The sequence below is a fragment of the Phyllopteryx taeniolatus genome, chromosome 23 (genome assembly GCF_024500385.1).
Source record: "Phyllopteryx taeniolatus isolate TA_2022b chromosome 23, UOR_Ptae_1.2, whole genome shotgun sequence".
NCBI lineage: Eukaryota > Metazoa > Chordata > Actinopteri > Syngnathiformes > Syngnathidae > Phyllopteryx > Phyllopteryx taeniolatus.
Genome location: NC_084524.1, coordinates 3,007,361 through 3,035,170, shown reverse-complemented (window position 1 = coordinate 3,035,170; position 27,810 = coordinate 3,007,361). Strand labels below are relative to the sequence as shown.

At 44.4% G+C, this 27,810-nt stretch overlaps 1 protein-coding gene across 5 annotated transcripts in view; it reads left to right on the top strand.

Moving 5' to 3' along the window:
* Positions 1–27,810, top strand: part of LOC133472897 (sex-determining region Y protein-like) — a 376,487-nt gene that overhangs the window by 70,311 nt on the left and 278,366 nt on the right. The window contains exon 1 of one of the 5 annotated variants that reach the window (XM_061764410.1): positions 16,645–17,145. The exons of the other annotated variants lie outside the window; for them this stretch is intronic. Coding sequence (XP_061620394.1) covers positions 17,072–17,145 — 74 coding nt within the window. The 5' untranslated portion in view covers positions 16,645–17,071. Of the gene's footprint in view, positions 1–16,644; positions 17,146–27,810 lie in introns of those variants that run through there. 5 annotated transcript variants of the gene reach the window in all.

Genomic DNA, 27,810 nt, shown 5'->3' with positions numbered 1-27,810 from the left:
ATTGTCAGGCTGCTTATTACTCACTGATTGCTTCAAGCTCTGAGCGCGACATGTTTCTTCTCTGATTCACGCCTGACTTGGAAAAATAATGTTTTGCGCTTTGGTTTAGATGAGCCTAATTGTCAGTCTTATTTCAGTGTCTCCCCTCCCCAGCCGACATCCTTTTGTGCTGAGTTATGGAGTTCAACAGACAACCATATGGTAAATGCGGTCTGTGTCACTGCAAAAACCCTTTTGCTTGCGCTTTGCCTTCTTAATCGCGAGCGCTTATCATTATCGTTGTCACATTTTGTTTTTGGTCGTTAGACTGGGGGGGGGGGGGGGGGGGGGCTTCGCGTGATTAAAAACCAAATATATGGCGCGGTGCAGGCTGCGGCATCTGTCGTGCTTGCCGAAGCAGCGGTTCCGCTGCCGTTGTTACCGTGCTCGTCAAACCCTGTAAATATATATCAAAGGGATTATGCAATGATTCTAATACCCAAAAGAGAGTAGAGGCTGATAGACGCCTGTCGTGTCCAAGTTGAGTTGTTGGTTTGGTCCATCCAGCCTTGAGCTACTGTAGCCTTGACTTTGAGCGTTTTCCCCTATCATGCGAGCGCAGTCGGCAAATGCCCCGATTCTCTGAAACATTATCCCAAGCGATTGTCCTGTTTTGTGGAGCGCGATCTACTTGGAAAACCATCTGTGCCGTTCATCGTAAATGCTAAACCTGTTCAATATTCATGATCCCAAGTCCTTTTGTCTGCGGTCAACATTAAGCTCACCAAGGATACTCACGATATTCTGTGGCGATATCCTTATGCGTGCGGTCTGTCATCTCGATAATAGCAGTAAGCACACTTCTCTGACATTTAAAGAGAACGGTTTAGGCGCGGAGTACACGCAACAATAACATTTGAGAAATGTGTCAAATAATTTGCCACAGCAGTCACGGTGCAGATGAGAAACCCAGTCGGTTGTATGAAAAGGAGTTGAACGCAACTAGACCTGACAGTATGTAAAATGGCATTATCAAAACTTGGAGGCGCTCTATCGTGGATGAGATGCATGTGTACGCTTTCCCCTGACGTCTCACACTCGTCGCGCGCGACTCGTCTAAAGTGAAGCCGTTTGTTTAATGTGGCATTTCTGTTTGTGTGTATAAAATAATGAGAGATGGAAAGTGTGCGCGAGTGGACCTAGCAGTGTGCATAGTGAATTAGTTGTTTACAGAAATCTAATATATATTTGAGTGTCACTGTTCCCCCCCCGCTGACGCCGATTCCGGGGCCAGGCCCGGCAAGGGAACGTCATTCGACTTTGCCAGGGCCACAAATGTGCTCCAAAGCTGCCCGGGATCCACGTTTCATTCGTAGAAACCGTTGTGCGAGCAATGTGAGAAATGTGACAGACCTCATCAAGAATGTGATGAGCCTCGTGATGGAGCGTGAGGAAAACGCTGCAAGACTTGAATGGACACACACACACACACACAATAAAACGGCCAAAATCAAACTTGGCCCTATGCTTTGGGCAAACAGGGCTGCTTTGGCCACCGGCAACATGTTGCAAACGTAACCTAAACTGACATATCCAGTAGTCCACTTCTGTTCCAAATGTATCTGTTTGATTACCTCGACAGACAGTTTGGTGAAAAATTAGATGTGCCCAACCGTTTATTGACGCGCCACCTATTGCCATGCCACAGGTCAATAGAACAAGTGCATACCTACCATCCAACACGCGGCAACCGAGGCAATCGACCCAAGCCACATATCAAGAGTGCAACGGCGAGATACTCAGCACTTTATGGGGGGGGGGCTGCATTTCCGTTTTCAAGAGGGACGAGATGTGCATTCAGATGCGCGCAATGCCACAAGGGGAGTCATTTGACTTGCATACGTTGAGTGGAGCACTTTGCTGCCTGTGCACTAGTTGGAAATTTCCACCCGGAGATCCATTTTCGCCGTGGGGAAAGCAGTGACTTGCTGGCGTGTGTAATTTTGTCTTTCCAGGACTTGAAGCGCACCGTAGGCGCGTAGGAGTGCATACAAATATCTGCGCGTTTGTCATCTGTTGCTCACCTACAGTACGTTTATAGTTTGATTCCAAGACGTGTCCTGAGGTTTCAACCAGGGCGTGATGAACGGTCGCAAACGGGTCCTCTGTCTAGCTTCCAATAGCCTCGGACGCCACCGGCGAGCAAAGTCGTACCTCCGGTGCGCTTTCGGGAGGCAGGGGGCTCGTTAGTTCAGCAGATCAGACATTCAAGCCACACACTTTGCTGCGCCGAATCTTAAAATAATGCGAAAAGTGAATAAAAGTGAAAAGCCTTATTAGCCATTTGTGCCAAGACTGCAAATAAAAGGTGCTTGCGCACACGCACCACTGGCTTTTAAAGACTAACATTTTGATCCTCAATCGGCACGTAAAGCAATATTTTGGCAGACGAGCGTTGAAACAAATAAAAAGATGACTAAAAATCAGAAAATGACACTTCACTACGATATGATGTTGGAAATTACGCAAGGTTTACATTGCTTTTTTGGGCCATTTAAAAGGCTTCATTGCCTCATTTGAGATTCTGTTGCTATAAAATGCTAAAAGTCAAAACAGAAACATTGCCTCAGCAACTGCTCCCGTGTATTATTTGAATGTTTTTCTTTTTTTTTTTTTTTTTTTAAATGAATTTCAGTAACAGAACACTTACTAAAAATGAGAATGTAAATACCCCCCCCCCCCCCCCCCCCCCCCCCCCCCCCCCCCCCCCCCCCCCCCCCCCCCCCCCCCCCCCCCCCCCCCCCCCCCCCCCCCCCCCCCCCCCCCCCCCCCCCCCCCCCCCCCCCCCCTTATTTACATGCTGTTATTCAAATCACAGCACTCAAGAAAGATTCCGCATTGAGGTTAGATTAAATGTGATTAGTAGTAATTTGTTTCTGCCGATTTGTCATGCTTTTAACACTGAATTCGCACTCAGCAGACTGAACACACACACACGCACGTGCACGTAGGTGCACACTTACATTCCTCAAGGGCATGAACAATAGCACACAGGAGAGCGGGAGATTGGCGACAGGCGCGGTAGCGTATTGCTGCGACTAATTTACCGGCAGCGAGGGGGGGGGGGGGGGGGGGGGGGAATGCTGAGTGGACACGGCGCGCCGTCTCATCCGGGGCCACGGCCGGGGCCCCCCCCCCCCCCCCGGCGACAGCCGCGCATGTCAAGGCGCTGAGGCAGCAGTAAAGTGCGCCGCACGCTTAATACACTTTCACATCCACTCGCCTTTGTTTTCACGTTTGTGTGTGTGTGTTCCCTCAGACGTAGCAAAAGTACTCACACTCCGTACTTAAGTAGACGTTTAGGAAAAAAAGACTGGTGAAAGTAGACATACTGATTCAAAATTCTTAAAATAATTTTTTGTTAAAAAAAGATGCAAAAGTGCACTTGGTGAAAATGAATTGTAAACGTCACTTACTGTACATACAGTACCTGTTTTGACAGTAAAAACTAATAAAGTACAGATCTGTTTTCAAAAATAGTCAATACAGGTACTTCAAAAATAAGTGACAAAAAATACTGCTTTCACTTCCTTAAGGTGAAAAGAGGAGAGGGCGTGTGTCAAGGAGACGTCACCCTTTGCTGCCAGCCTCTACCGCCTTTTTTTCTTTTAATTGCGTTTTTACTTGTATTTTTTTATTTATTTTTTCCCCCACCCCTTAGCATCTGTCGCCTCTCTCCTTGTGCATGTCCACGCTGCGTGCCCTTCAATGACAAGAGTATCCCAAGGCTCCAGATGGACCTCCCACCCAGCCAGCAAGTACTTTATATTTGCTCTTGTCAGAGATTCTGAATGAATAAATAAATAAATGGCGGTGCTCAAAATCTGAGCACAGACATCCGGAATTCAGCACCATGGACAGCTTTAGTTTTGACCACTGCTGAACAGTGCAGGCTTCTGATTTATTAGCCAACAAAGCTGTTTGGCTCATTTATTTCAATACCACCATGATTGAAAGAGCTCTCAGAGACCAGATTGTAGACCTGCACAAGGGTGGAATGGGTTACAAAACCATCAGCAAAAGGCTCGGTGAGAAGGTGGTAACCGATTGGCACAATTATTCCAAAGTGGAAGCCCCTCATTCTGGAGCTCCTCGTAAGAGCTTGCTTCTCGGAGAAGGATCGTGACAAAGGTAAGGGAGAAGCCTTAAAGTGTGTGGCACGAACTGGCTGCTGATCTGAAGGCAATTGTGATCTTAGACCTCAAACCAGGTGGGGCGGGGGGGGGGGGGGGGGGGGGGAAGAAAACCTGAAGAGGGAGCTGAAGCGTCGGGTTTTCGAGAGGCAGCCGAGAAACTCGAAGGATTTACTGTCGTGGGTTTCTGTAAAACACAGTGTCAAACATTAGTAGCACCACACTGTGAGGAATTCTGTAGCAGATTTCATCTTCAATTTACACCTGGTATTTTAATGCCTGGCACCTGTGAGTAAATCAATATGACAATATGAGAAGCGTGTGTGTGGAAGAAAAGAAAATGTAAGAGCTTTTTCAACATGAACTTCACTCTTCGGTGTGTAGAGTAAAGCACAAGCTCTGAAGTCTCACCTGATCCTTTGGCAGTGATTCTCAAAGTGTGGTACGAGTACCCGTTAGTGGTTCCTGTGCTCTCTCTCGTGGTCCGCAAATAGATGTCAGGTTTTTGTGATGGTACTTCACGATCATAGCAGGACTTTTAGTTGGCCCAAAGTTAAAGTAAGGAGGACCAATTTGGTTTTATGATTTTTTTTTTATTTATTTTTTTTTTAATTTTTTATTTTAAATTTTTTTGGGGAAATTGGCATGCTAGGTCCTATATGTAACTGTCCACTTTTTCAAACAGTCCAACATATATATATTTTTTTGCAAATTATTTGCCTTTGAGAGACGTGCACAACAAACCCATCAGGATTCTTAAACTCCAGATCAGCAGCGGCGCTGGCTTAAATCCGCCGCGCTAATCGTTTCAAATTTCCGGAGTGACCTCCCGGCGAATTGGCCTCGTCAGCGACTTTCAGCTGCGGCTCCGCCCTCCCGGGAGTTTTATTGTGTCGGAAGTATGGGCGGCGTCCTGGCCAAAAGCCCTCCGACGCAGCATCTTAACCTTTTCCTCTGAGGAACAGACGGCTGCTGAATGCACAAAAAGTGGCTTGACATTAAGGAAAAAGCTGGCGTTTGGAGTCGGGCGGGTGGGGGTTGGGGGGTCAGGCGATGTTATTGTCTGCTGACCATCACTTAAAGTGGACATATGAAAAATTGACTTTTTAATGTTTGTTGAAAAATGGCCATCTCTGAAGGGCCTGCCCACCCATCAAGTGGGAAGTCAAACCGTGCAGGTAAATCTTCTGTCTGCCTCTTTCTGAAAATGCAAGCCGTCCTACGGTTAAGTTAGCCCGTGGTGCCGTCACACTTTTTTTAATTTTTTTATTTTTTACAAGTGCAAAAAAAAGTGTGACGGTACTCCCCTTAGAATTAGTACGGCATCATTAGCGTGCTAGCTCGCAGGAGGCTATGGGAAAAGGGCTACCGCACAACGGCTCGGGCGGCTCGGCGTCTTCGGCAAAGCCCAGGAGGTTCATTATACAGACACGGGTTTCGGTAGCCAGCGCGTTGTGAACCAGAGCAAAGTCAGCATGGCGATTATTCAGCCTCATGTATCTTTCACTCAAAAGCGATTTTCTTGCCTTTCTGGGGCTCGTTTAACCAACATGCTCCGGGCACTTTGTCATTAGCTTTAAGGGAGGCGTAACACACTGCTTTAATCCTCATGCCTTGTTTGATTTTACTACCCTGTGAGCTTGTCTGTGGCCAAAAATGGCACAGGGTAGAATTGGAGTGCAAGCAAGCTGTAAAAAGAAAAGGGGTGAAAAAAAAACGGTTTCCGTGACCACCATTGAGCAAAAAGTACAAATTCATGTAAACAGTAAATTATTGATATCGCTAAAGAGGTGAAGCTGGAAATGACATCACACAAAAATCTCCGCCTCGGGAAGTTTTATTATATTTACAGTCATACAGTTCAAACTCAATGCACTTATTAGTGTGCAGATTTGTACATGTGGAGCATGCAGCCGAACACAAAACACCACCAGCACAACTTTGCTCATCTTGCAGAGTTCAGCGCAGCTCAGTTTATATTTTGCCGTTGACGTAATGCTTCACACATTGAGCAACTCTCAGTCCTTATTATGTGGAATTATGACATCACAATCTCGCGAAATTCAGAACAGCTCGCTCACAGACGCACTTAGAGATAGGCAGATAGCAAAGAATTTACTTTGCTGTTTAATTTCACACTTGATGGGCGACCCAACTATTTGTATACAAGCAAGTCAATGTTCCGTATATTCCCTTCCAATTGACATGTAGTACACACAGAAAGAGGCTGTCTGCGCCTTTATCGACAGATTATGCATCAAACATGCAGCAACAATTTGCAGTCAGCCTGTTTGTTCCAGCTGCTTCCACGCTGCGCGTTAGATTATTTTCTATTTTGCCTGACAGCTCACAGGTGAATTTCCCATGGCATGTCATTACCTGATGGCTTTTTTTTTTTTTTTTTTTTTTTTTCCTCTCCCCCCAGACACTGACAATGCATGAATAACACTTCCGTTTTTGGCATGGGGAAAAACAGACCCAGCCTAATCCGTGCTGAAGTCATCACTCCGAAGAGATGAAATGCCAAAACTTTTTCCGGGCAAATCTGCTGTGCGGTTGTTCCCTCCTCCGTCGCCACCCTCCCGCTGTTGGAGCGGTGTCACTTTCGCTCCTCTCAGGAGAAAGTGCTGTCAGCACTCGCCTTAAAGTGCAGGCAAATTTCACAAAGTCTCTCAGAGTAACCCTACCCTTGGCGAATCTTAAGTGCTACACATCCGGTACAGATAAGCCTCAGAATAGCAGGAAAAAGTGCAGGTAATGGGGCATCTGTAATATGCGCTGTCTCTGTTGTCATTCAGTGTATGTGTATATATATATATATATATATATTTTGGGGCGCTGACTATCCTACCTCTAATTAATTCCTCATCTGAAAATGTAACCATACACTTATTATTAGCACACGGCTCTCTGTGATCATAATTAGCTGGAGTGTTAAACATTTTCTGTGATTTTTGAGGGAACGCCAGCCAGCAAATAAGAACGCAGAGGGAGGGAAGGAGGGCGCCTTGCTCAAAGATGCCAAGCATGTAAATAATTTAGTGGCGCTAACATTTGCAGGAGACTGAGAGGGAACTCTGGCCCTTGGCTTATAGAGTGCAGTAGCTACCAGACAAGTGCCAGGATTCCACTGTAAATGTTCCTTTCTTGTCATATTTAGTATTTTGTGTGACTCGATAAAGCAAATCTCAACAATAATTTTATTTTTTTTGTCATGAAATGTTTTATGCTTCACTCCCATTTCTGTTGAGACACTCACAAAGCAATCAGAGCCAAAATATAATGACAGGTTTTCTTGTGAGATTTATTATTGTGCGACTTGGTAACGCAAATTTTCCTCATTCAAAATGTTTTATGCTTCACTCCGTTTTGTGTTGACAGACACGCACAGCGATCAGAGGCAAATGTAACACCAAGATTCCGTCGTAAATGCTTTTATTTTGAAAATTGGTAATGCAAATTTTCCTCATTCTCTACGATTAGTACTTTTTTTTTTTTTTTTTTTTTTTTTTTTTTTTTCCCCACCTGAATATTTTGAAACTTCGCTCCCTTTAGTGTTTACTGGCTCACAAAGCGATCCAGAGCCAAATTCCACTCTAAATGTCGAAATGCCTTCGCCGATATTTCATATTGTGCCTTCTGGTAATGCAAATTCCTCTGTCTCTACGATCACTAATTTGTTTTCTTGAATGTTTTAGCGCGTCACTTCCTCACATGGTTCCTTTCAGTTTGCTTCTCAATGGACTGTAAATCTGCTAGTATTTTCATCTTAGCGAGAAGTCCTAATTAAAATTTGAAGAAGAGAGGGGGGGAAAAAAACAACAAGAAAAACCTAGCTGAAAAGGTCACGGAAGCAATACCTCAGGCAAATGCCAGCGTGAACAGCGCACACATGCGCGAACAATGATTTTTGCCTGCTAACTTGTTCCCATTCTCACAAACGACCTCCCTCCCCACGTTTCTGTGGCCGTACACAACACAACACAACACACACAACACACACACACACACACGTCTTCATCGTCGCTCTACCCAATTTTCTCTTGTGACAGTTTGTTCCACTCCCTGAGCACCTCTCCCCACAATGGCCCACTGAATCATGTGGCCAAGCCTCTTGAGCTCCAGTAATGCCACTTCTTTAGCACCCAGCTGCAGAAACGGGGAGGGGTGGGGGGCGCTGAGGACTTTAAAGACCCTCCAGCATCAGGCGAGAGAGCGGCCTGAATGTTCTATACCCCACGGACGGACACTTTTATCGGCTGTGAGCTCCAATCTCCCCGCTCTCCAGACGTCCTCTCTAGATGACACTGTGATATTTCGCCGTTCGCCGGATGCCGCATTAGGCGAGCCGCCGCTGTTCGCCCCTGCCTGCAAGACTCGCTTTTGTCTCCGAGGGATTGCGAGGGGGAGGAAACGGATGTGAGGAAGATCAAATGATCCATAACATATTAATATGTCATTTGAAGATAGCGTTTTAGGGCGGCAGGGCTCGCTCTGTCTTTCTTGAGGACCTCAGGTACCGCATTCCGTGCCCGTAAAACCAAGGATGTTAGTGTGCTATTAACCCGCCGTCCTCTTTCTTTTTAAGCGGGGTATACACCTACCAACAAGCCTTTCCCCCTCACGGGTGATCAATGTTTCGAAAACAGTGGTTCGCTAACATTATATCACCGAGTAGTACCTAAAAAAAAAAAAAAAAAAAGAACTTTGCCACATAGCGCTCACTGAGTACCACAAACTGAGAATCACTGCTCGAAAAGAAAATCCTGAGTGATTATCATGTTTTAAACCGATGACAATCGTAAATGTTACTTCTGTTTTCATATTTACACTCGCGAAATGAGTTCAGCAGAGCCGCGTATTCCGTGATTGTGACGCGAGTCTTTCACCACAATAGAAATGACTAGTTTGCGACTGCAATTTAGGTACCGTACAAGCTAACTGTTAGCCTAGCATCTTTTATTGATTGTACCATTACTCTTTCCCCTTTGTCGTATTTCCCGGCAGTCTGGATGCCCTGTGGCACCACGCTGCCTCTCACAGGTCAGTCTTGGTACGACGTCAGAAGGCACCACTGCATAACCAAATGCCGAAACGTTTTTTGTCAAATCGGTGACGTCCGTTTTGCATACGCGACAAACTTAACTGCTAACGAGCGAACCGCAGGTCACTTTTTATAACCCCTCATGCTTGGCCGAGGTAATGAAGTCATCTTAGCCACATAGCTGCTTGGTTCCTCCCTCGAGGACACTTTGTCACAGACGGGCACTCACTTTGCGCCGATCAATCTCCCGACCTTCTGCTTTAAGGGGGAAAAGCATGGTCCCCAGCTGCCTCCTGACAACTGCCTTGTGTTCCCCGCCCCCAACTTGTCCAGAAATGGCTGAGCAGATGAACTAATGTGACACTTAATACCGCGAACACGCGATCCCATTACTTCAACATAAAATGCCAATCTGCTGAATTGTCTGTGAAATTGAGAAATCTTTAGAAATAATCCCCATAATACTACCGGGGTTGATGGTTCTTCATCTGGATGATGTACTGGCTGCACACATTAAGGCGCCAACAGCATTGGAGTGGCCCACATATATTGTTCCGCGCAAGCAGTTTATAAGACTCAAAAACCATATGAAATTTCACTTTTCACATTCAAATTTCACAGTGAGCCGACTTTCACAGTACTCAGGACCTGAGATGTCTGTTCTGTACTGACGTCCATGTTGAGCAGGAGTGTCAAACTCATTTTTTTTTTGCGGGCCATATCGTAGTTATGGTTTCCTTCAGAGCGCTGTTATGGCTATGAAATGCATAAATTGACCCATTGCTTACAAATCCCAGTTGAAGTTCAAAAAGCAGCTTCAGTTCCGATACCTTCGCTGTCGTAATTGCTTGGACGCAGCGGTCCAGGTTTCGAAGTTCTTTCAACGCTGATCGGTGGAAGCGGGGATTTTGATGTCCCCCGACAAAACAGAGGCCCTCATGTTTGCGTCAAAGACGAAACGTTTTCGTCCCTCTGCGGAAAGTCTCGCATTTGAATATAAGCCCGGGTCATCCATTATTTATCAGTCCTGTTTAGGCAGGTGGACGAGGAGTCGAGGTGGGCTTTTGCATGGTTAATTATTCTCAGTTGTCCTAGTTAATCCCTGAACATGGAGGTACAGGCAGATGCAGCGCACCTGCCAGGAAGGCACATCTGTGCACCGGGGAAGTGGGGGTGAAGAAATAATCAGCGCTCTGCACCCGCGTTTTTCCGAGGTAGATGTGTCTTGACACGAGCGGGTAGATTGCGTATCGCAGAGTCGTGGATTTTGGTCTGCAGAAATGCCCCCCGAAAGGCAAAACTTGTCACAGTTTGAGAAAGGCGTAGATATGCTTTGCCACATTGTTGAACTAATCAGCGGCGAATGCCTCTCGTCGAGATGATCAGTTATTTAAAATATGATTTCTCAAGAGAAAATTTCAAACGTGCCTGGAATCATTGCTTTGTTTTTTTTGGATGAATTGCATAAATGTAGAAGACAAATTGTCTCTCGTCTGCCCTGTCCCCTGTTGTCGTCGTTGTTCTTCATTAGGTCATATTTCATTTTCGAAGTTTATGGCTTATCCGCGCAAATAATTGCAAAGCCTCCCACTGGGAGCTGCGCACATTTTAATCAGCGCTAACCTCAAACTTGGACATGATTTTCTTTATTTCGCAGAGTTTCTTCTGAGTTCTATGCGTATTCAATATTAATTTGTTTTTATCTTTTTGCCGTGAACAAAGGGTGCTTCTTGGATGGTTATTGGAGGGGAGACATATGCACAAGCTGTTCATACAATATTCGTTTTGGGGGAATGTTTTTGTGTGATATCGCCTCGAGAAACTCACTTTGAAATGAGAGTAAAACAGTATAACTTGATTATTTCTCAACATATCGCCTCGACCCTCTGGTTTCATCTGCGACTCAAGCTCATTTTACAACACAACCCTTTAAATAAATCTTACTTATTAGATTTGGAAAAATGAACCCGAGGTGCAGGGTCACCCCTCCGCAATGTATAAGAATAGTAATTACTGCTTTCATTATGTTTGGTAGATACTCGTTTTTATTTTTATTGCCGATATCGCCCTTACCAGCTTCCCATCAGCTGGTATCTTGCACCTTTCAAAAGCGATCCGGACCTTTCTCTGCGACACCGTGACAGGGTCACCACCCTGCCGCCTCTGGCGTCAAGCCCGCGAGGAGACTCGGCCGGAATCTTGCATATCGCGCGGTTTGCTTTCAAGTCAAAACTATTGTTCAATATGGCCTGACTGTAACAGTAACTGTAACCTCTATTTTATCCCCAAACGACCTATAGTACTTTCCATTGGTGTGGGGAGAAACCGAGTTGCCGTAATATCCTGGAGCGATGCGATGCCCGAGAGAGAATCCAGTCGAATCCACTCATCCCCAGCTGCGTTTACGCTGCACACCGTGCCCACTTGTGCACTCGCAGACACTCGTGCAGGTGAAAAGCGGGGTCCCCCGAGTGCGTTTGGCACTGCGAGACGTGCCCAGCCGTGCCTAATGGCATCAGAGCACGGTAGAGAGAGCTGATGGCGTTCTGTCCTCTCCTCTGTGAGCCGCCACTCTCCCTGGGTGCTGCCCAATGACCCGTCCCCTTGTGCTCCGTCACCTGACCAAAAGTGCGGAGAGGGGCGGAGGCGGAGGCTTGACGAGGCGTCCGTCCACCCGGGCAACTAAAATTCTCGTCGAGCAAAGGGCAAAAGAAAAGTTTGCGTCTCCTTCTGATATTCCGTTGTTGCTTATCCAAAATATTGCCAGAAACGCTTATTTTTCAGTTTTATATCCGTTGCCTCATTTGCGGCCAAAAATGCAAGCCAATACGCGACGTGTACATGCTAATTGGCTGTTAAATATTTAACACCCCCTCTAATTAGCTTGCACGCAGAATCACAGAAAGCCAAACAAATAATCGACTAATGCCGTATTAGTCAAACACGTGAGCCGTGATCTCTCAGGTGATCAACCTGCCCTAGTTGCAATCTGGATGCATCGTGAGCTGGGCTTTGTTCTTCTTTTTAGGCCCGCAGATGATGAGGAAAAAGAGCTCGGGGGTACAGGCAACCCCCCCGCCCTTTTCACCAAACGCGTCAACTATTCACAAATACAACTTTTCAAGTTTTTTTTGGTTTAGTGGGGAAGAAGTACAAGGTTTGTGTCCAGATGTCCCAGCCATCGGCAATAACACAATGCTATTCGAACTGTACTCTGTTTCCGAACGAAGTTGGCTAGTTTTCAGCTTTTTAAGGACTTTTCGTCAACTCAAGTTTTACGGACACCCGTTTGATACATTGTAACATGTAGGTAGTGAAAGTGTGGCTGAAACTCGCCGTTAGCTGCTGCAGCCACACTTATAATTAAAAGACGCATTGATCTCCCACTGCGTTACCCAGCCCCCACCACACCTGTCCTCTTCCATGATCCCGTTCCTGTTTCCCTGCAGGATTTATTTATCACCCACAATTCCACTGGGGTGCTGTTATTCACAGAGTAAAGAGCGAAGACAGTTTTTGATGCAAGTAAAGCGAACGGGGTGAAAATCGAGATCTTCTGCCCCCCCCCCCCCCCCCATCCCCTCGCATCAGTAAATGGATGGCTCGGTCACTAGCGGTCATGTATCTCGAGTTTGTACATATTTCAAGATGCAAAAAAAAAGAGTCAATACATACACGGGGGTCCTTAGTTTACGGCCATCCTAAAATAAGATGTTTGGAGGTTGCGAACGGTGTGCAATACTTACTGTGTAATATTTATGGCCGAGGAGTCTTTTTCCTGCAAATATTTGCCGTAATAAAGACCTGACTATCGCGTGAGCATATGACAGTGCAAGCCGCCATTAGAATACATTATTTATGCCCTATGTCTTTATAAATTAGCATAGATTAGTGCTAGACTAAAGCCTGGTGAATGAACACCTCATCACAAGAAGACCGGTTCAGTTTTTTTGAGAAATATTTGTTTTTTTTTTATGGTCTAGAAGTGTTTTTGTTTTTTTCATGCAAACTACTGTACTATAAAGACTTTGCTACAGCGTTTATAGTAAGCTAGTGACACAAATTCAGGTTACGTCAAACAGAACGCTGTCATAAAGCGAGGACATTCCACCCCGTACCTTTAACCCTGGCATGGGCACGTTCAAGCGTGATTGGCATCAGCCACAGCTTCTGAGCACATCAGGGCCTGATGAGCACCGGCTCTCTGGAGACAGCTTGCTGAGAACACTGAGGTGGAATATTCATGCCACTGAGCAAAGGGACTCGGAATCTCTTGAAATGCACTGAGTGGTGCTGTGGAGCCATAATGCGAAAACCAAAAATAAAGCAGTTATTATTATTTTTTTTTAATATTTAAAAATGTTCAGACATTTGACATGTAGACGGGCCTTGACGTCATCCGGATGAAATGGAGTTTTAGTTCCCTTCCGGAGCTTCAATACAGTCAGCGTAGCCAAGTTCTCCTGATTAATTCCATTTTTGTGCGTTTAGCGGCGCCGTTCACATTAGCGAACTGATGCCCATAGGTGTAATCAGGGGTGGAATGCCCAAAGTCCTACTAATCCAAAGACACGTTAGTTCAGCTCAAAATCACATAGAGTGAAGAGGCCCGTGAACATCATTCACCCGCATTTGCATATTTGATGAAATGGGCATCACAAACAAAACAGATCCACGGCGACATTTTGTTGCAAGGCTTTTGAGTTAATTGCGATATGAAGCAGGCAAAACCGCAATGCTGATTTGCCGTCATCTCTCTTTGCTGCTTCAAAACGACACTTGAAAACAGTTGTCAGCGCACCAAAAAAAAAAGCCGCGGTGAAGAAACGCTGTTTTTATCCGCGTTTCATTTTCTGCCGTGACTTTGGGAAGCGTCTCTGCGAGATATTGTTAAATAAATCCGACATGTCAAGGCTGCGGCATCTGTTGTTGTATCGTTCGGTCCTCTCTTTGCAGAAGTTTCCTCAATGAAAATGTCCAGTTAAACCAAAGCTGGCAGCGTCAATAGTGAAGACGCTGACACATGCGTTTGAAAGCAAAGCTTGACAAGCAATCGCGCGTTTAAACGGACCCGATTGCCTGACTGAACACCGCTGCAAACCGGCGTGGTCGTCATCCGGCGAGCTATTTATAGCGAGCTAACCTTTTGTTACCGGGCCCCCATCCAAAGCACTCTCTCCCTGGTAGGCTCTGCCGCTGACTGGCCTCAAGATGACACATCCCTTCCAGTTAGGATTTTTAACTGGTTGTTAACACCACCGAACACCACGTCGGGGAATATGCCAGTCAATCCCTTTCTTGTGAATGACCATTATTTGGAACGTGATTCGAGGACCAGAATCGAGCCAAAAAGCTCCCCAGTGTGCTTTTAGGTAAAGAAGCAGAATCTCTATGTTGTCATTTGGTGTTTTGCCATTACGGCTCTAAAATCCTGGTCGTGCAGCAGTTTCCGCCCCTTATTCGCTCCCTTCCCAGATGCCTTTTCTCCGCCGACAGCTGCATCTGCTGATGATCCATATACCTAATAGGCCGGTATCTCAATGCAGCTGTTCGGTGGTGGGTGGGTGGGTGGGGGGGCTGGGGGGAACCGTTGTTTTCGAACAGGCTCATCGAGAGCCGCTGACATTTTCCCCGGACGGGAAAGCCGACAATCTAGAAATAGGCGTTTGACGCTCTTTGCACTAGCAGGATTCAAATTGAGAGCGAGTGACATTTGAAAGTCTGTTTCGTGCTGATCTTGTAGCACAAGCACTTCTGCAGGGCTTCACTTTTGGCTGCGTATTTTGCAAGAATGCCCTGTATGACTTGTGAACGCCTTCCCGTGGCACGAACCGACATGAAACCCCCGATGTTAGGATCTGCACTGAGCACTTTGGGAACCAATAGGTTTTGGCTCCTGCATTGTATACTATGATGGCTGAGTCAACAAACGCCAAATCTTCGGCGTATATCTTTGTTTGCACGTTCCATACCGTACGCACGGGTGCTGCGCTTCCATTTGATTCTTCTTGAGCTTCATTGGTTCAGCGTCGTCTCTCAGCTCTCACTTTTGGGCTCAAGTGCTGTTTACAGTATTTCCTTGCAATCATCTACTTCACCAGCGCCGCATTTTCCAAGTGTTGCGTTTTTTACCCGACGATTAGCATATTTGGGTGCGAGGGAAGTGGAGGAAAAACACCGAAATGCAGTACAGCTGATACAACAAATCAGACTTACTTGGTATGCAGAGGGTTGCCAGAGCTATCGTGTCATAAATTGGCATGTGGCGGCAGGCCAACAGTATATTGCATTAGTCTGATGCCCTCGTTGTAATAAAATGCAGCACACGGAAAGGAGCGGGGGCCAAAAAAAAAAAAAAGAGGCGCTTTCTGCAGATTGAGATCTTAAAAAGGGGAGCTGCCGCCGAACAATATATGTGGGCACGCGCGCCGACCAGTCACGGAAGATGGTATCAGCATGCAGGATTACGGCTGCGCTAAATGAGATGACATTCACTCGGACTCATAATTTCCTCCTGTTGTATGCATATGCGAAAAGAAAGAGAGATTATTCCAAGGTGCATTTTTACAGCTACGGGGGGGAACAAAACAATCATTCTGCACAGCTGAGAACAATATTTTACCTTTGTGTCAGGATTGTGTTTGCAGACCGAGCCAAGTAGAAAAAAAAATGCTAAATTCCTACTTTTCCAAATACAACCATTATAACCAACATTCAAATACCAAATTAGCGTAGTAGGCCGTAGTGTTCATCAAAAAAACAAGACCAAGATTTCCCTGAATGGTATATTTAATATTATTGTACTGTAACAGTTGAACATTGTTCGATTTAAAACAAAAACAAATAAAAACACTCAAATAAATGTTGACGGTCTTGTCATGTTTGTCTTTATCGTCGTCCCCCGTTTTAGTAGGACTGTCCTTTACCTTGCCGTGTGTTCAGTCCATTATTACCGTGTTGCTGTTTATTGCCGCCGGGTATTTTTACGGGGCGGCATTGGTGGCGTTTAGCATGGATGCCTCCCTGCCTTAACGGCGAATAAATAACGCGTTAACATCAATAAAGTCATTGGCTCGAACTTCTAAACTTTTTACAAGTAGACTTTATTGTCGGCGGCTCACATAAACGCCCCGGAGCCTAGATTTTATCAGCATGTGACAAATGTCCTGCCACAAATACAGAATCCACAATCTAAAGTCAGTTTATTGCCCGGGCGCGCACGTAAGCTTATATATCTAGAATATCACTTTGTGTGTTAGACCTCCATTTGTGAATAAATGCCAGGGAGTCTGCAAACTGAAATTACCCAGCTTCTAGTCATTGTTACTAGTGCACCCTGCTGCCAATTGCTGTTTACTAATCATGCCCCATTATCTTTGAAAAAAACAACCAAAAAAAAAGAACAGAACAGGCAGGAACATGACGCCAGTGTGCCACTGCCATCCTTTTTGTTTTCCTTTCAGCCTCCGCTGGCTCGTTTTTTTCCCTATCATTTGTGAAATCAGGTGTAGCAGCGGGGGGAGACTATGCACAAAATGCATCTCCCGGAGATTCTGCACCACGGCGAGAAAGAGAGGGAAGGCGGCGGCGGCGGCGCCTGAGCGAGGCAGAAAGTTAATGAATAGAACAGTTGGAAGCTGGCTGGAGACGGCCCCCGAACATTTGTCACCTCAACAGGCGTCGTCTCTGTTGCGAGATTGGATTTTGCTGCTGCTTTTTATTTTATTGTTGTTTTGCAAAAAGAAAAGGGGGCGTCGCTGTGTTCCCGTGCACCTGCAGAGCTTCCCTTGTAAGTGGCTCGGTTGCAGTGCTTTTTGATGTGAAAAGTAACCACGTTTTCACCTCCGACGAAAATATGGAACTCCTGCTTTTTGCTTGCTTCTTGCATGAGTGGAGAATCCGATGCGCTTGCCCACGCAGTGGAGTCAGGTACACACCCGAAAGCGTGTTTTGAATACAGTAAACCTTTTTTTTTTTTCTTCTGTAGAACATAACTCAAACTACCCACTGAAAAACGCACCTATCCATAACATTTATGTATATTTAAAAAAAAATAAAATGTTAAACCAGTATGATATTATCCCAACATGATGAGATGGTTGTAGCCTGAGAGAAAACCCAAACAAACAAAACACATTGCATGGCAAGCCATGCAAAGCGGTTTTAAAGTCAGACCTTCAAATTAAAAGCGCGGCAATATAACAATACAGCACTACAGCGTGGGCAGAAAAATGCTTTAGGATCTTATTCGTCTTCCCCCCCCCCCCCCCCCCCCCCTTTTTACAGGTTCTCCCTCACTTACTAAAGCTGCACGTTCAGAAATCGAAGACAATTTAGGTGACAAACTAATTAAATTCTGCACACCCTTCCCTCAAGTCAATAACGTGCGACTAGTCGACGTCATTGCGGCGTAGTGAAGTCGACTAGTCCACTAGTGTTTACAACCCCCAGTTTGTGGCTCTTGTGTGGCTTTTCTGGGAGTAATCTGCCTTTGTCCCATATTCTAACAACAACCATTGATTTATTTGAGGTAATTATGTTTTTTTTTTTTTGTCGAGTACTGTTCCCTAATCCCCGTGAGTAGTGAGTGCTTGCTTTAATGTCTTCAAACCTCAATGATTCTCTTCTTGTTATGTTCCTCCACATAACTCTTTCGTCCTGGTTGTCCTTTGACCATTGATCCCGCGTCCTCCTCGTCCTCTTCTGTCTGAAGAAGCCCTTGGCCGGAAGCATTCACCGGAAAAATGAAGGGCGCAAACGCGTGTGATGTTCAGAACTGGTTAATGGTGCACTTGTTCCATGTAATTGGCCTGCAATAGCACTGTAATTTGTGACTGGAGAACCCGGACTTGACTTGAGAAAAATGCAAATGTGAGGCAAAGCAGCCCCTTGGTTAATCAGTTCTCCACAAAGAGAATACTTTGAGTTCATTAGCGTCCCATTTGCATATCGCCTCTGTAAAGGGAGAGTTCATGCCAAACAAAAATGCATCTTCTTTCAGTCACAAAACGGGCTCTTCAAATTGCCCCACGTTACACTCCATGAAAACAATTTTCATGCTATCAAGTGACTGTATCGTTCGGCTAAATGGCAGCTGCTATTTAATGAATGCGGCGGTACGCCGGATCCGTCATGATTGAAAACCCTTCTTCTAACATTTCAGGCTTCAACTCGATCTCGTACTATTCTTGATCCAACAAAATGCGTCTCTTAAGGTAGTTCAACACATTTCAAAGCAGACATTATATGGAAAATGGACTTTTTGATGGCTTGTAGAGAACTAGTTTGGTCTCTGGCGTGAAGTCTATGGAGTAGTATCTCAAGACACCACCGTATAATGAGAAATTATGAGATGCTTATTGTACCTTTAGTTCTTATGCACGTTGAAACCTGAAGGAACGTAGACAAAATAATCAAATGTAAATGTACAAATCATCTTCTGCAGCACATTTGAATAGAATGTGAAGCTTCACGGTTTAAAACTGAAGAAGAAAATTCATAAAGTTCCCTTGAATGACGTTTTCCCTCCCCGATTCAAGGCCAGCATGCGATCGGCCTCGGTACCGTTGGCGCTAAGCGTCTCTTCCCGCTCATCAGCTCGAGATTCTTTCATGTTATGCCCGTGGTGTGAGCAAGAGGGTTGACAACAAAGCTATCCAATCAATGTGATTGGTCCAAAGGATGGAGAGGAAACTGAGGGGATTGGATGCAAAGTCTGTGGGAGTGTCACAGGACTGGTTGGCCGCAGGGTTGCGAAAATCTAACCTGCCCGGCTGCGATTATCTGTCCATTTTCTCCCGGTCATTAGACATGGAAGGCCGCACGTACCTTTAAGTATGTGCAGCGCACGCCGCAGTGTGTCTGGGCCTCGCTCTTGACCGCCGGAAGGTCGGTCTGGATAACACTTTTCAGGTGGCGTCTCAATTATGCCATTGAGATTATGAAGAGCGCCATTCCTATTTTCACTCGCCACTCTGCGCACACACTTTGCCTAGCCAAATGGATGTAAAGTGGACAGTCATCACATGACCGTCACTGACCTTTTTTTTTTTTTTTTAATCTAAAAAGCAACATGTAAACACCAACCCCGCTAATGTAAAAGTATGAGCTAAAAAATGAGGAAAACTTCAACTAGTTTGAATGAGATGATTTTTTTTGAACATTTTTTTTTTTATATATACCGCTAATCTTCAGCGTATGGACACGTTGCCAAAAACAAATGCCCCAAAACCCCCAAAACCGACAGCTTCTGCCAACACTGTTAGCTCACACTAGTCTGTACATCCAACAAAATTAAACGCAAAAGGTTGAGCAACAGATGACTACAGATAATATAACAATACTCACATGCCTATATTCTTTATCCTCTGCAAAGAACCACAAATATTAATCTGAGGAGTTGACTTGTCCTGTCTTTACCTTTTCACCCAGTCAATCTTTTCTTTGCAAATGTCAACAATATTGTGTACCAGTCCGTATGAGCTGTTTTGTCATCACATGTGCTTTGTGCCACTTTCACCTTCCTCCTTCTGCTCCTTCTGTTTGTCCTTCTGCCAGTCTCGCACTGAATTAATTCCCATTTAGCACGGCTCCCTTCTTTTTTTTTTTTTTTTTTCTCTCTCTCTCCGGTGCTAAACACTCTTCTCGGATAATGTGGCCTCGCAGCACTGTTTTGGATGATGAACTGAACGCCGTGTTTTTTTTCCTCTCAAATCGCAATTGCATTAGGCAAGGCGGCACTGTGCGGCTATCTGCATCAGTCAATGCATGAAAATATATTGTGATTTCTCACAACGATGATAAATGTGTGAAATGAGAAATGTTGCAACAAAAGGAATAAAAATGAAAAAGGATACAAGGAAAATGGGGCAGATGTTTCAACTTAAGGAAGTTCATTCTCTGTTTCTCCTGCGTCTTGATTGTTCATTGTACTTATGTAGATTATTTTTTTCAGGTGTCGGCACTTTCCCTGACCGTTTTTCTGACAACTTTTTATTTTTACTCGTGACATTGAAACAGATATCTGTACTTCCTATGCCTTACTTTGTCAAAAAAGAAAAGAAAAATCCTATTACTTTTTTCAACTCCCACGGAAGACAACGTGACATGAAAAAAATGTAAATAGAGAGAAGTCAACTGCGGTTGAGATTTTGATTGACTGATTGAGATCCGAGGGACAGAAAAACAGTAAACAAAAAATTTATTTTAGTACTTTCATAACACAATGAGAGCAGCCACATAGCCTCCGCTACCTGAATGCTAACATACAATAGGAAACTCAATTGGCATCTATTTTTTTTTGGGGGGGGGGGGGCGTGGCTGGAACAGATTAATGCCATATAAGAGTGTTTTGAGTTATAGGCATGGTCAAGAAATTAATTAAACCTCTGGCCCTCGTCCTACACATTATTCCTTCTTGTGGTCCTGTGGAAGCCATTTTGAGAGTGACGAGACAGAGAGAGGGGATGAACGGAAATAGTGAGCAGATCGACGACACAGCTTGGAGACCAGCGTGGGGCCGTGCTTGTTACTCTTCTTTCCAAGCGTCCGGTCCACCGGCGGGGGCTCGCGACCGCTTACCGCACTTGAGCATCTGCGGGGGCTCGGGTGAGTGGGGGGCGCCGGGGCGGGGAGCGCCACAGACCTCGACGCCTCTTTAGGGGTGAGATCCGGTCTTTCTGGGAGGGGGCGGGGTACGTGTGTATGCCGCTTTCGCATCAATCCCTCACATTTTGAGTTTGGTCCTTCGGAAACAAATGTCGATGGTTGGCAAAGCGAGTCTCCAACTTTCGACCACACCTGTGGAATCCGTCCCCCCTCTTCTCTGCAAAAAGCGCTCAAGGCGTGTGCAATGAACAGCTGTTTGAGTTAAATTTGCAAGAGTGAGGCTAAGCAAGGCCAAGTTTATCGAAGCAATGGCGACAAGGAGATTGACGGAAAAGCTAAACTGGATTGCAAATGTTTGAGTTAAAATGCCTCAGAAGTGAATCTAATAGTGTCGTAGCTACTAAATCTAAATTTAAGTTTTTACATGTTCAAATAAATACCTGAATAAAATTCAAGTTTATTCTTTGAATTGGGAATTTTCAACTGTCCAATTTTAGCAACAAACGTGGAACATGCTGTTTTCGTATAATATACTGTCGGATCCTAACAGCTGGCAAAGTGTCACCAATGTGCACACTGCTCCTAAAATGACCTTAACAGTTCGAGGTCCACATATCGGCAGTTCGGGGGCTCTTAAAAATCGGAGTGCTAGTATATTCTCAAAATGTACAGCGTGATGGCCAGTAGGTATGAGGGCACATGTATCACAAGTATTTTGCAGACCCCACTTTGAAAACAACTGTTTTACAGCTTGGGTGACACTGTATAATCATAACATCTGTAGCATTGCCTACCGTGTGTGTGTGTGTCTGTGTCCGTGTGAGTGTGTGTGTGTACAACTCGTGCCTTGCCAACTCTTTTTTGTTTTTTTTTCTTCTCTCAAAGTGACTGTGGCAGTTTGGATTACAGTTATAACCTGTTCGCCTTGCCTTCAGATGGCAGGGGGCTTCTGACGCAAAGTGTCAGGGGCCAGCTTATAATTAACTAGCCTGCCAAATGCTATTATATATTATCAGGTTTCTGACAAAGCCTAAGGAAGTGGCAGTGTGCTTGTTCGTTGCCTAATAAGGTCACCATATGGCATGTTAAATAACAGTGATTCCGACCATTAAAACACATTTAGTTGTGCTGTCATGGTTTATTTGTAAGTAGAATCCATCCTGAAATACACATGGACACGTGTTTGTAACCTTGGACAAATGTAATGATGAAAATGTTGCTTCATTTTTGTGGTCCAAAAGAAGTACAATATGAATAGGAATAGGAATTATATCAGAGCTCTTCAGACTAGTCCAATGTTTTTTTTCATGTGTGTTTAGGTTATCTTGTTGGAGGACAGCACATTTTGCTCCAGAATGCCTTGATGGTCTTGAGATTTCATTGGAGAGACTAGGATCAGGGGGGGGGAAAAAGGATTTTCTCCAAATCAACAACAGATTGACATTTTTCATCATGACCCTAAATCGTTGTGTGTACATATGAGTAAACTGCATAAAAGTCAGAAATGCGCCATATAACATTGAATTCCCAAAGTGTGAAACGCCGGTTGGCTCACCTTGGAAAAAGAGCGCTCGTTCGTTCAAGATGCCCAACGGCTGATTTAGCAAAGCAGCCCCAGAACATAACAGAGATCTAGTTTTCTGACATTAGGCAGCACATCTTCCTCTAAGAATACCTTGATAGTTTCAATGTACTCTACACGGGTTCAAGACTCCGTGTGCCGGGTGTAGCAAACTAGCGCCAGGCACATAACTGAGCCGCCTCCATGTTTCATAGTTGGTCGGGTGTTCAAGGTGTTTCAGTAACCATTGGGGGTTTCCTTGACTTTAAAGGAAGCATACCAACAATTTTGTCAGTGGTTACATTAAGGTTTATAGACTGCACAGAAAAATGCTGATTCCACAGTTTGTAATGTAGTGAGCACAGACCTTCCCCATGGCCAAACAACGCTAATTTGGTTCCATCGTTTGATTCCTGCCCTTTGCAACAAAACCTGCCATCTCGGCGGGTTCGTAAAGTACGGAACAAACGTTCTAAATGTTGCATGAACTGTAACTTTCTTTTCAAGCATGTTTCGAGGCTCTAAATGCAGTGTTTCCAAAGTCACATTGACGGGTCTCCCGAGGGACACACTCAAGTTGCTGGAACATGAATTACTGTGTGTGTTCATGGATGCAAAACACCCTTTTATTTCATCCAGATGGAAGGTTTATTCCATATGGAGCTGTTAACTCGCAGTAATCTTGAAATTTTTGATATTACGGGTAATAGAGATCTAAATTGCATTCTTCTTAATATTACCTTTGCCAATCACAATCACACACGGTGGATTAAATGAATGATTAGCGCCGGGAGCTATTTAGGTTGAATGTCACCTCTGCAGGTGCCAATCTCCAAAGGTTCAACATTGATGGAAATGGTCCCATATCCAGCCTGTGTATGGGCCCCATTCTACCAATCCGCACTGAGAGATGACTCCTCGGTCCTCAAGGTATTTCAGTTATAATGATTTGAACATGCTCGATGGTTAGACTCTTGCCTAATTGCAAGGGAAGGAATGGAGTTGTTGTTGCTAATTCAATCCGAGCTCAACGGGTGGCCATCCACCCGAATCATTCATCTCGGGCACGCTTTTGTCCTCCTGTTGCACTTCCCTCGTCATTATTATATGCCGCGATTAGCACCGAATCACTCCTGACTATTTCGCTCGGACGTTAAATGATGAAAGTGACAAAAAGGCTCTCTCTGCATTAAGCCTGACCGGCTCGGAGCTCTGTTTTGTTCGGCTTGATTGGCTTATGTAATGATAGTTTCCCTGCAAGCTCTCCTCAAAGTATCGCCCAAAAACTGCCAAATTTACATAACCAGCCTCTAGAATGACTTCCACTTTGCAGTATAATCGCGTCTGTTTAAATGCTTTCTTTTAGGCACAGGCCATTTGGTTAAGTGCAATTTTTTTTATCTCCTTATTATAATTAGAATAATAAAAAAATAAATTACATTGCTCACCCGAGACCTTTTCATTCAAAATCCTTGCACTGCTAATTTCATTTGGCTTATTGTTTGTATGCAAGCGAGCAAGAGGTGGAAAAGAACTCACACTCTCTACTGAAGTAAAAGTACAGGTACTTGTAGTACATAGCGCTTGTACTGAGAACTCAACTCGCTCGATTAAAAACGACCACAGCTGGAACAAAGTGCTTTCCACACATCAAACAATTGAACTAAAAAGAATTAAATCAATGAAACAAGTTAAAGCCAAAATTATAGTTATGCGCTCCCTTGTGCGTGCTCCATTTCAGAGGTGAACAGCAGCATTTTGAGCTAACAGGAGATGTTTAAGGGAGGCTGGCTGACTCCAAAAAAAAAAGAAGAAAAGTGCACTGCAGTAATCCGGCCAATATGTAAAATAAAATGAAAAATAAATACTCAAAGTACAGAGCCTTGAAAAATCTACTTGTGTCCAGTAACAAAATATTTACCATGGGTTTCGAATGGCTTTATAATGTGAAAGAATTCTGAGAATCCCACAAAAATGATCTCAAAGACCCGCAACTAACACCATCTTGGTAAGGCGCAAACAACAGAGCTTTCCCGAAAACTCCCAGGAGCATCCGAAGGCCCATTTGATTTCGAGGTTGGAGGTTGCGGGGGGTGGGTGTTCCCTAATGAATCCCAGCGTGCCCCCCACCCCCTGCGAAAAGCAGAACACAGTGATTAGAAGCTCGCGCAAACACTGCAAAGGACAAATAGTGATTAGCGTGTGTTTGCAACTCTCGAAAGGAAAGAGGATCCGTGTTGTCGGGGGAGCGATAGAAGACGACGCAAATTAAGAACATGGAAGCGCAGCATGTTACTGGTTAGGAGTGTTTGACCTTTCAGATTAATTAAAAAATTACAAATGATCTTCTTATGACAACAACATGAGTTAGAAGTGAATTAACCAAAGGCGTGCAAAAAAGTGCATCATTGGTATTCTCTCTCGGGTGGATGGCTTCTATTCAGATCACGGGTGGGCAAACTTTGGTACTCAAGGGCCACATTTGATTTTTAAAATGGAGGCATAGCCCAGGTCTTTCGTAGACGAGGTTTAAAAAAAAAAAAAAAAAAAAAAAAAGGAAAAAAATAAACAGAATAAAATGTATACAAATAATTTCATCTAATCATGAAAAAATAATTCACCCCATTTAAAACTGTTTATAATGAATTTAATTACAACTAAATAAACATATTTGATTAAAAGATTTCAGTGAGGATAAGCGGTTCAGAAAATGGATGGATGGACCCAAGAAAACTGCCCATTCGGACAATTGTTTTTCCCTGCGGCCTTCTAATAACAACTTCCTGTGAGGATCATTAGGCAATTTCATCTGAAGGAGATTCCCTTAAAAGCAGAGAAAAGACGCCGGCTGCATGTACAAGCAGCCGACGCGCTCATGCTCAGCGGGATTATGGGCCAATTTGCTGAGTGTGAATAAGAGCAGCCTGGGTTACGAGCCCTCAAAATCCCACACATCATCACCAAGTTGTTTGAAAAGGATTCATTTTAGGAACACTGCAAGACTGCCGCAATGTTTGATCGCCTGCAAATGAAACGTGTGTTGACTTTGGTGATCTCGTCTTATTTTTTGCTGCATAGTTTTTAACTATCAGTTCTTCTTATGAGTATAAATGATCATTTGAACCTTTGTAACTCAACGTGAAACAGAGAATTACGCCTGGCGTATTTAAAACTGCTTAGCATTTCAGTCTGCTAGCTTAATGCTAACGCTAAGTAGCATCCATATTGCGGTGCTATAATCCTTTAAACAATTGATTGAACGCAGTCGGTGTAGTTTGACTTCTCCACTCGAAAGACGGACCTTCGAGCCTGATTTGAGAGGATCCAGTCAAGTGGAAGTCCATTTCACATCTCATCCGATCTGCTTTCCCCTCACTTTCTAATTAGCATCGAAATTGATTCAAAGACATATCTAGAGAACAGTTGTGTATTTGAATACATTTGTTTAAATCTGACTTCTTTCGTTGAAGTTTGACTGTAATGTTGTAATATTACAACTATATATTGAAAAATGATGACGATACGATAAACGATTGATTAAAGCTTTGAGAACCCTTGATTTATCCAATTTATTGAACTATCATTTGATGGTCTTCATCAGCCGCAGCAGAAAATCAAGCCCTCGGAATCAACGCCGTCTGCACCTCAGAATTTTTCTCGGAGCAGTTTGACATGCCCGAGGTTGACGAGTGCGATGAGGCGTCTCGGTGGCGTGGGTATTTGATTGGACAGTAATGCCGCCACACTCTTCAGCATCTTGATATCCGCAGAGGTCGTAATTGGGAAGCGCTTCAGCCGGATAAACAAAGCTATAGGCGGTTGATTAGTCCCCGGCAGGCTTTGTTGTGTATCATGTTACAGTGGCTTCCAAAATCTGGTGCAGCACATTTGATAAGAACAGTTCAGTTGTTATATTTAACTTTGAAGCCTTTAGAATGATTTGTTTTCAAACTTTTAGGGACAATTATTGAATCTTGGACGTGTGCTTGGTGTAAAAAGTTTGAGAAACACTGTTGTAGACATCAAATCCAATTGAGCAGGTGGCAAAATAATGTTTCAAGACACTAAATTCCTCTAATCTTTTTCGAGACAAGTCTGCAAACCAAGTTTGATAAACACCACCCATTCAACCCCCGAGAGAGAACATTCGGAACACTTTTGAAGACAGCTCTACCACCGTAGACCGTCTGATGCAGGGGGGGGGGGGAAACCAAAACAATGGCTTTTAACTCTATGTGAAACAAAGCACTTGTCTGCTTTCCTTCAAAGCTCGCCCACGTCATTCTGTGGCGAGCAAGCGCAGCAAGAGGAAGAGCATGATTTACATTAGCGTGAAGTCATATCTGGCTTTTGTGAAATGCCAAGCCAATTAGCACATTCTCGTTGCGTGCCCCTCGTTCCAAATTGAGGCTTTTGCATTTTCTGCAAAGGAATGATGCACACTAAAAGGCGCATTTCAGAGAGGGTTCAGCCCTCCTGTGGGACCGATCAAGCTAGGTGGCTCGTAAAAGAGATCTATTAGCACTGCAGGAAGCCAACAGGGCCAGGAACACGTGTGGAACACGAGCAAAAGTCTAGCGACGACACAAAATTCTGCTTTGACGAAAACCCCAATCATCAATCGGTTGGGTTCTTGGAGAGAAAGACGAAGACTCCTTGAACGGTTCAAGATGAGCTGAGAATTACACCTCGGGGATCCAAAGTGTCATTTATCTCCGTATTGATTGTTTGGTGCAAAACCCAAACCACTCAAGACAAGCTTTTAGTCTTGATAAACGCTACTGGTCATTCTTGATCCAGCTTAGGCTTTTTAAAAATGATTTTGGCTCCCAAGACAGTTTTCCCCAACACCCGTTTAATATTTACAATCAAATGTTTATCTTTCTTTCACAATTAAAATGAACGAGGTGGGAATTATTTTTAGATGCGGCTCTTCGTTCCTGTTTTTGCATTTCACAGTTCAAGATGATTTATCTAAAGACCGCACCGCGTGAGTGTGTGCGCTCTGTGGCCCGCAGCTATTTTCCACATGGGCAACCGTGAAGTCATATTGACACTAAACATATGGTCGGCCCCGTTTGGAGATATACTTGTAGCCTCCCAACGTTTCACTTGTCTTAATGAATAATTCCGTGGTGGATTCTGGCATCTGGAATCAGTGAAATTTTTCAACGGCATCAACAATACTTTCATGCATGAATTAGCTGGCCGCGTTTCTACATGGTGCAATGGTGGAAGACAACGCTTTGTAATTTCATTTTCACCATATGAAGGAAAGGAATGGACGAATAATTTATATCCAGTGGTGGCCGAAACACTATCAGAAGCACTGACCTACATTTACAACCTAAATTCTCATATTTGTTCCATGAACTTGCAATAATTTATTCCCAACAGTCTCTTCTCTTCATTTCGTAGCATTTTTC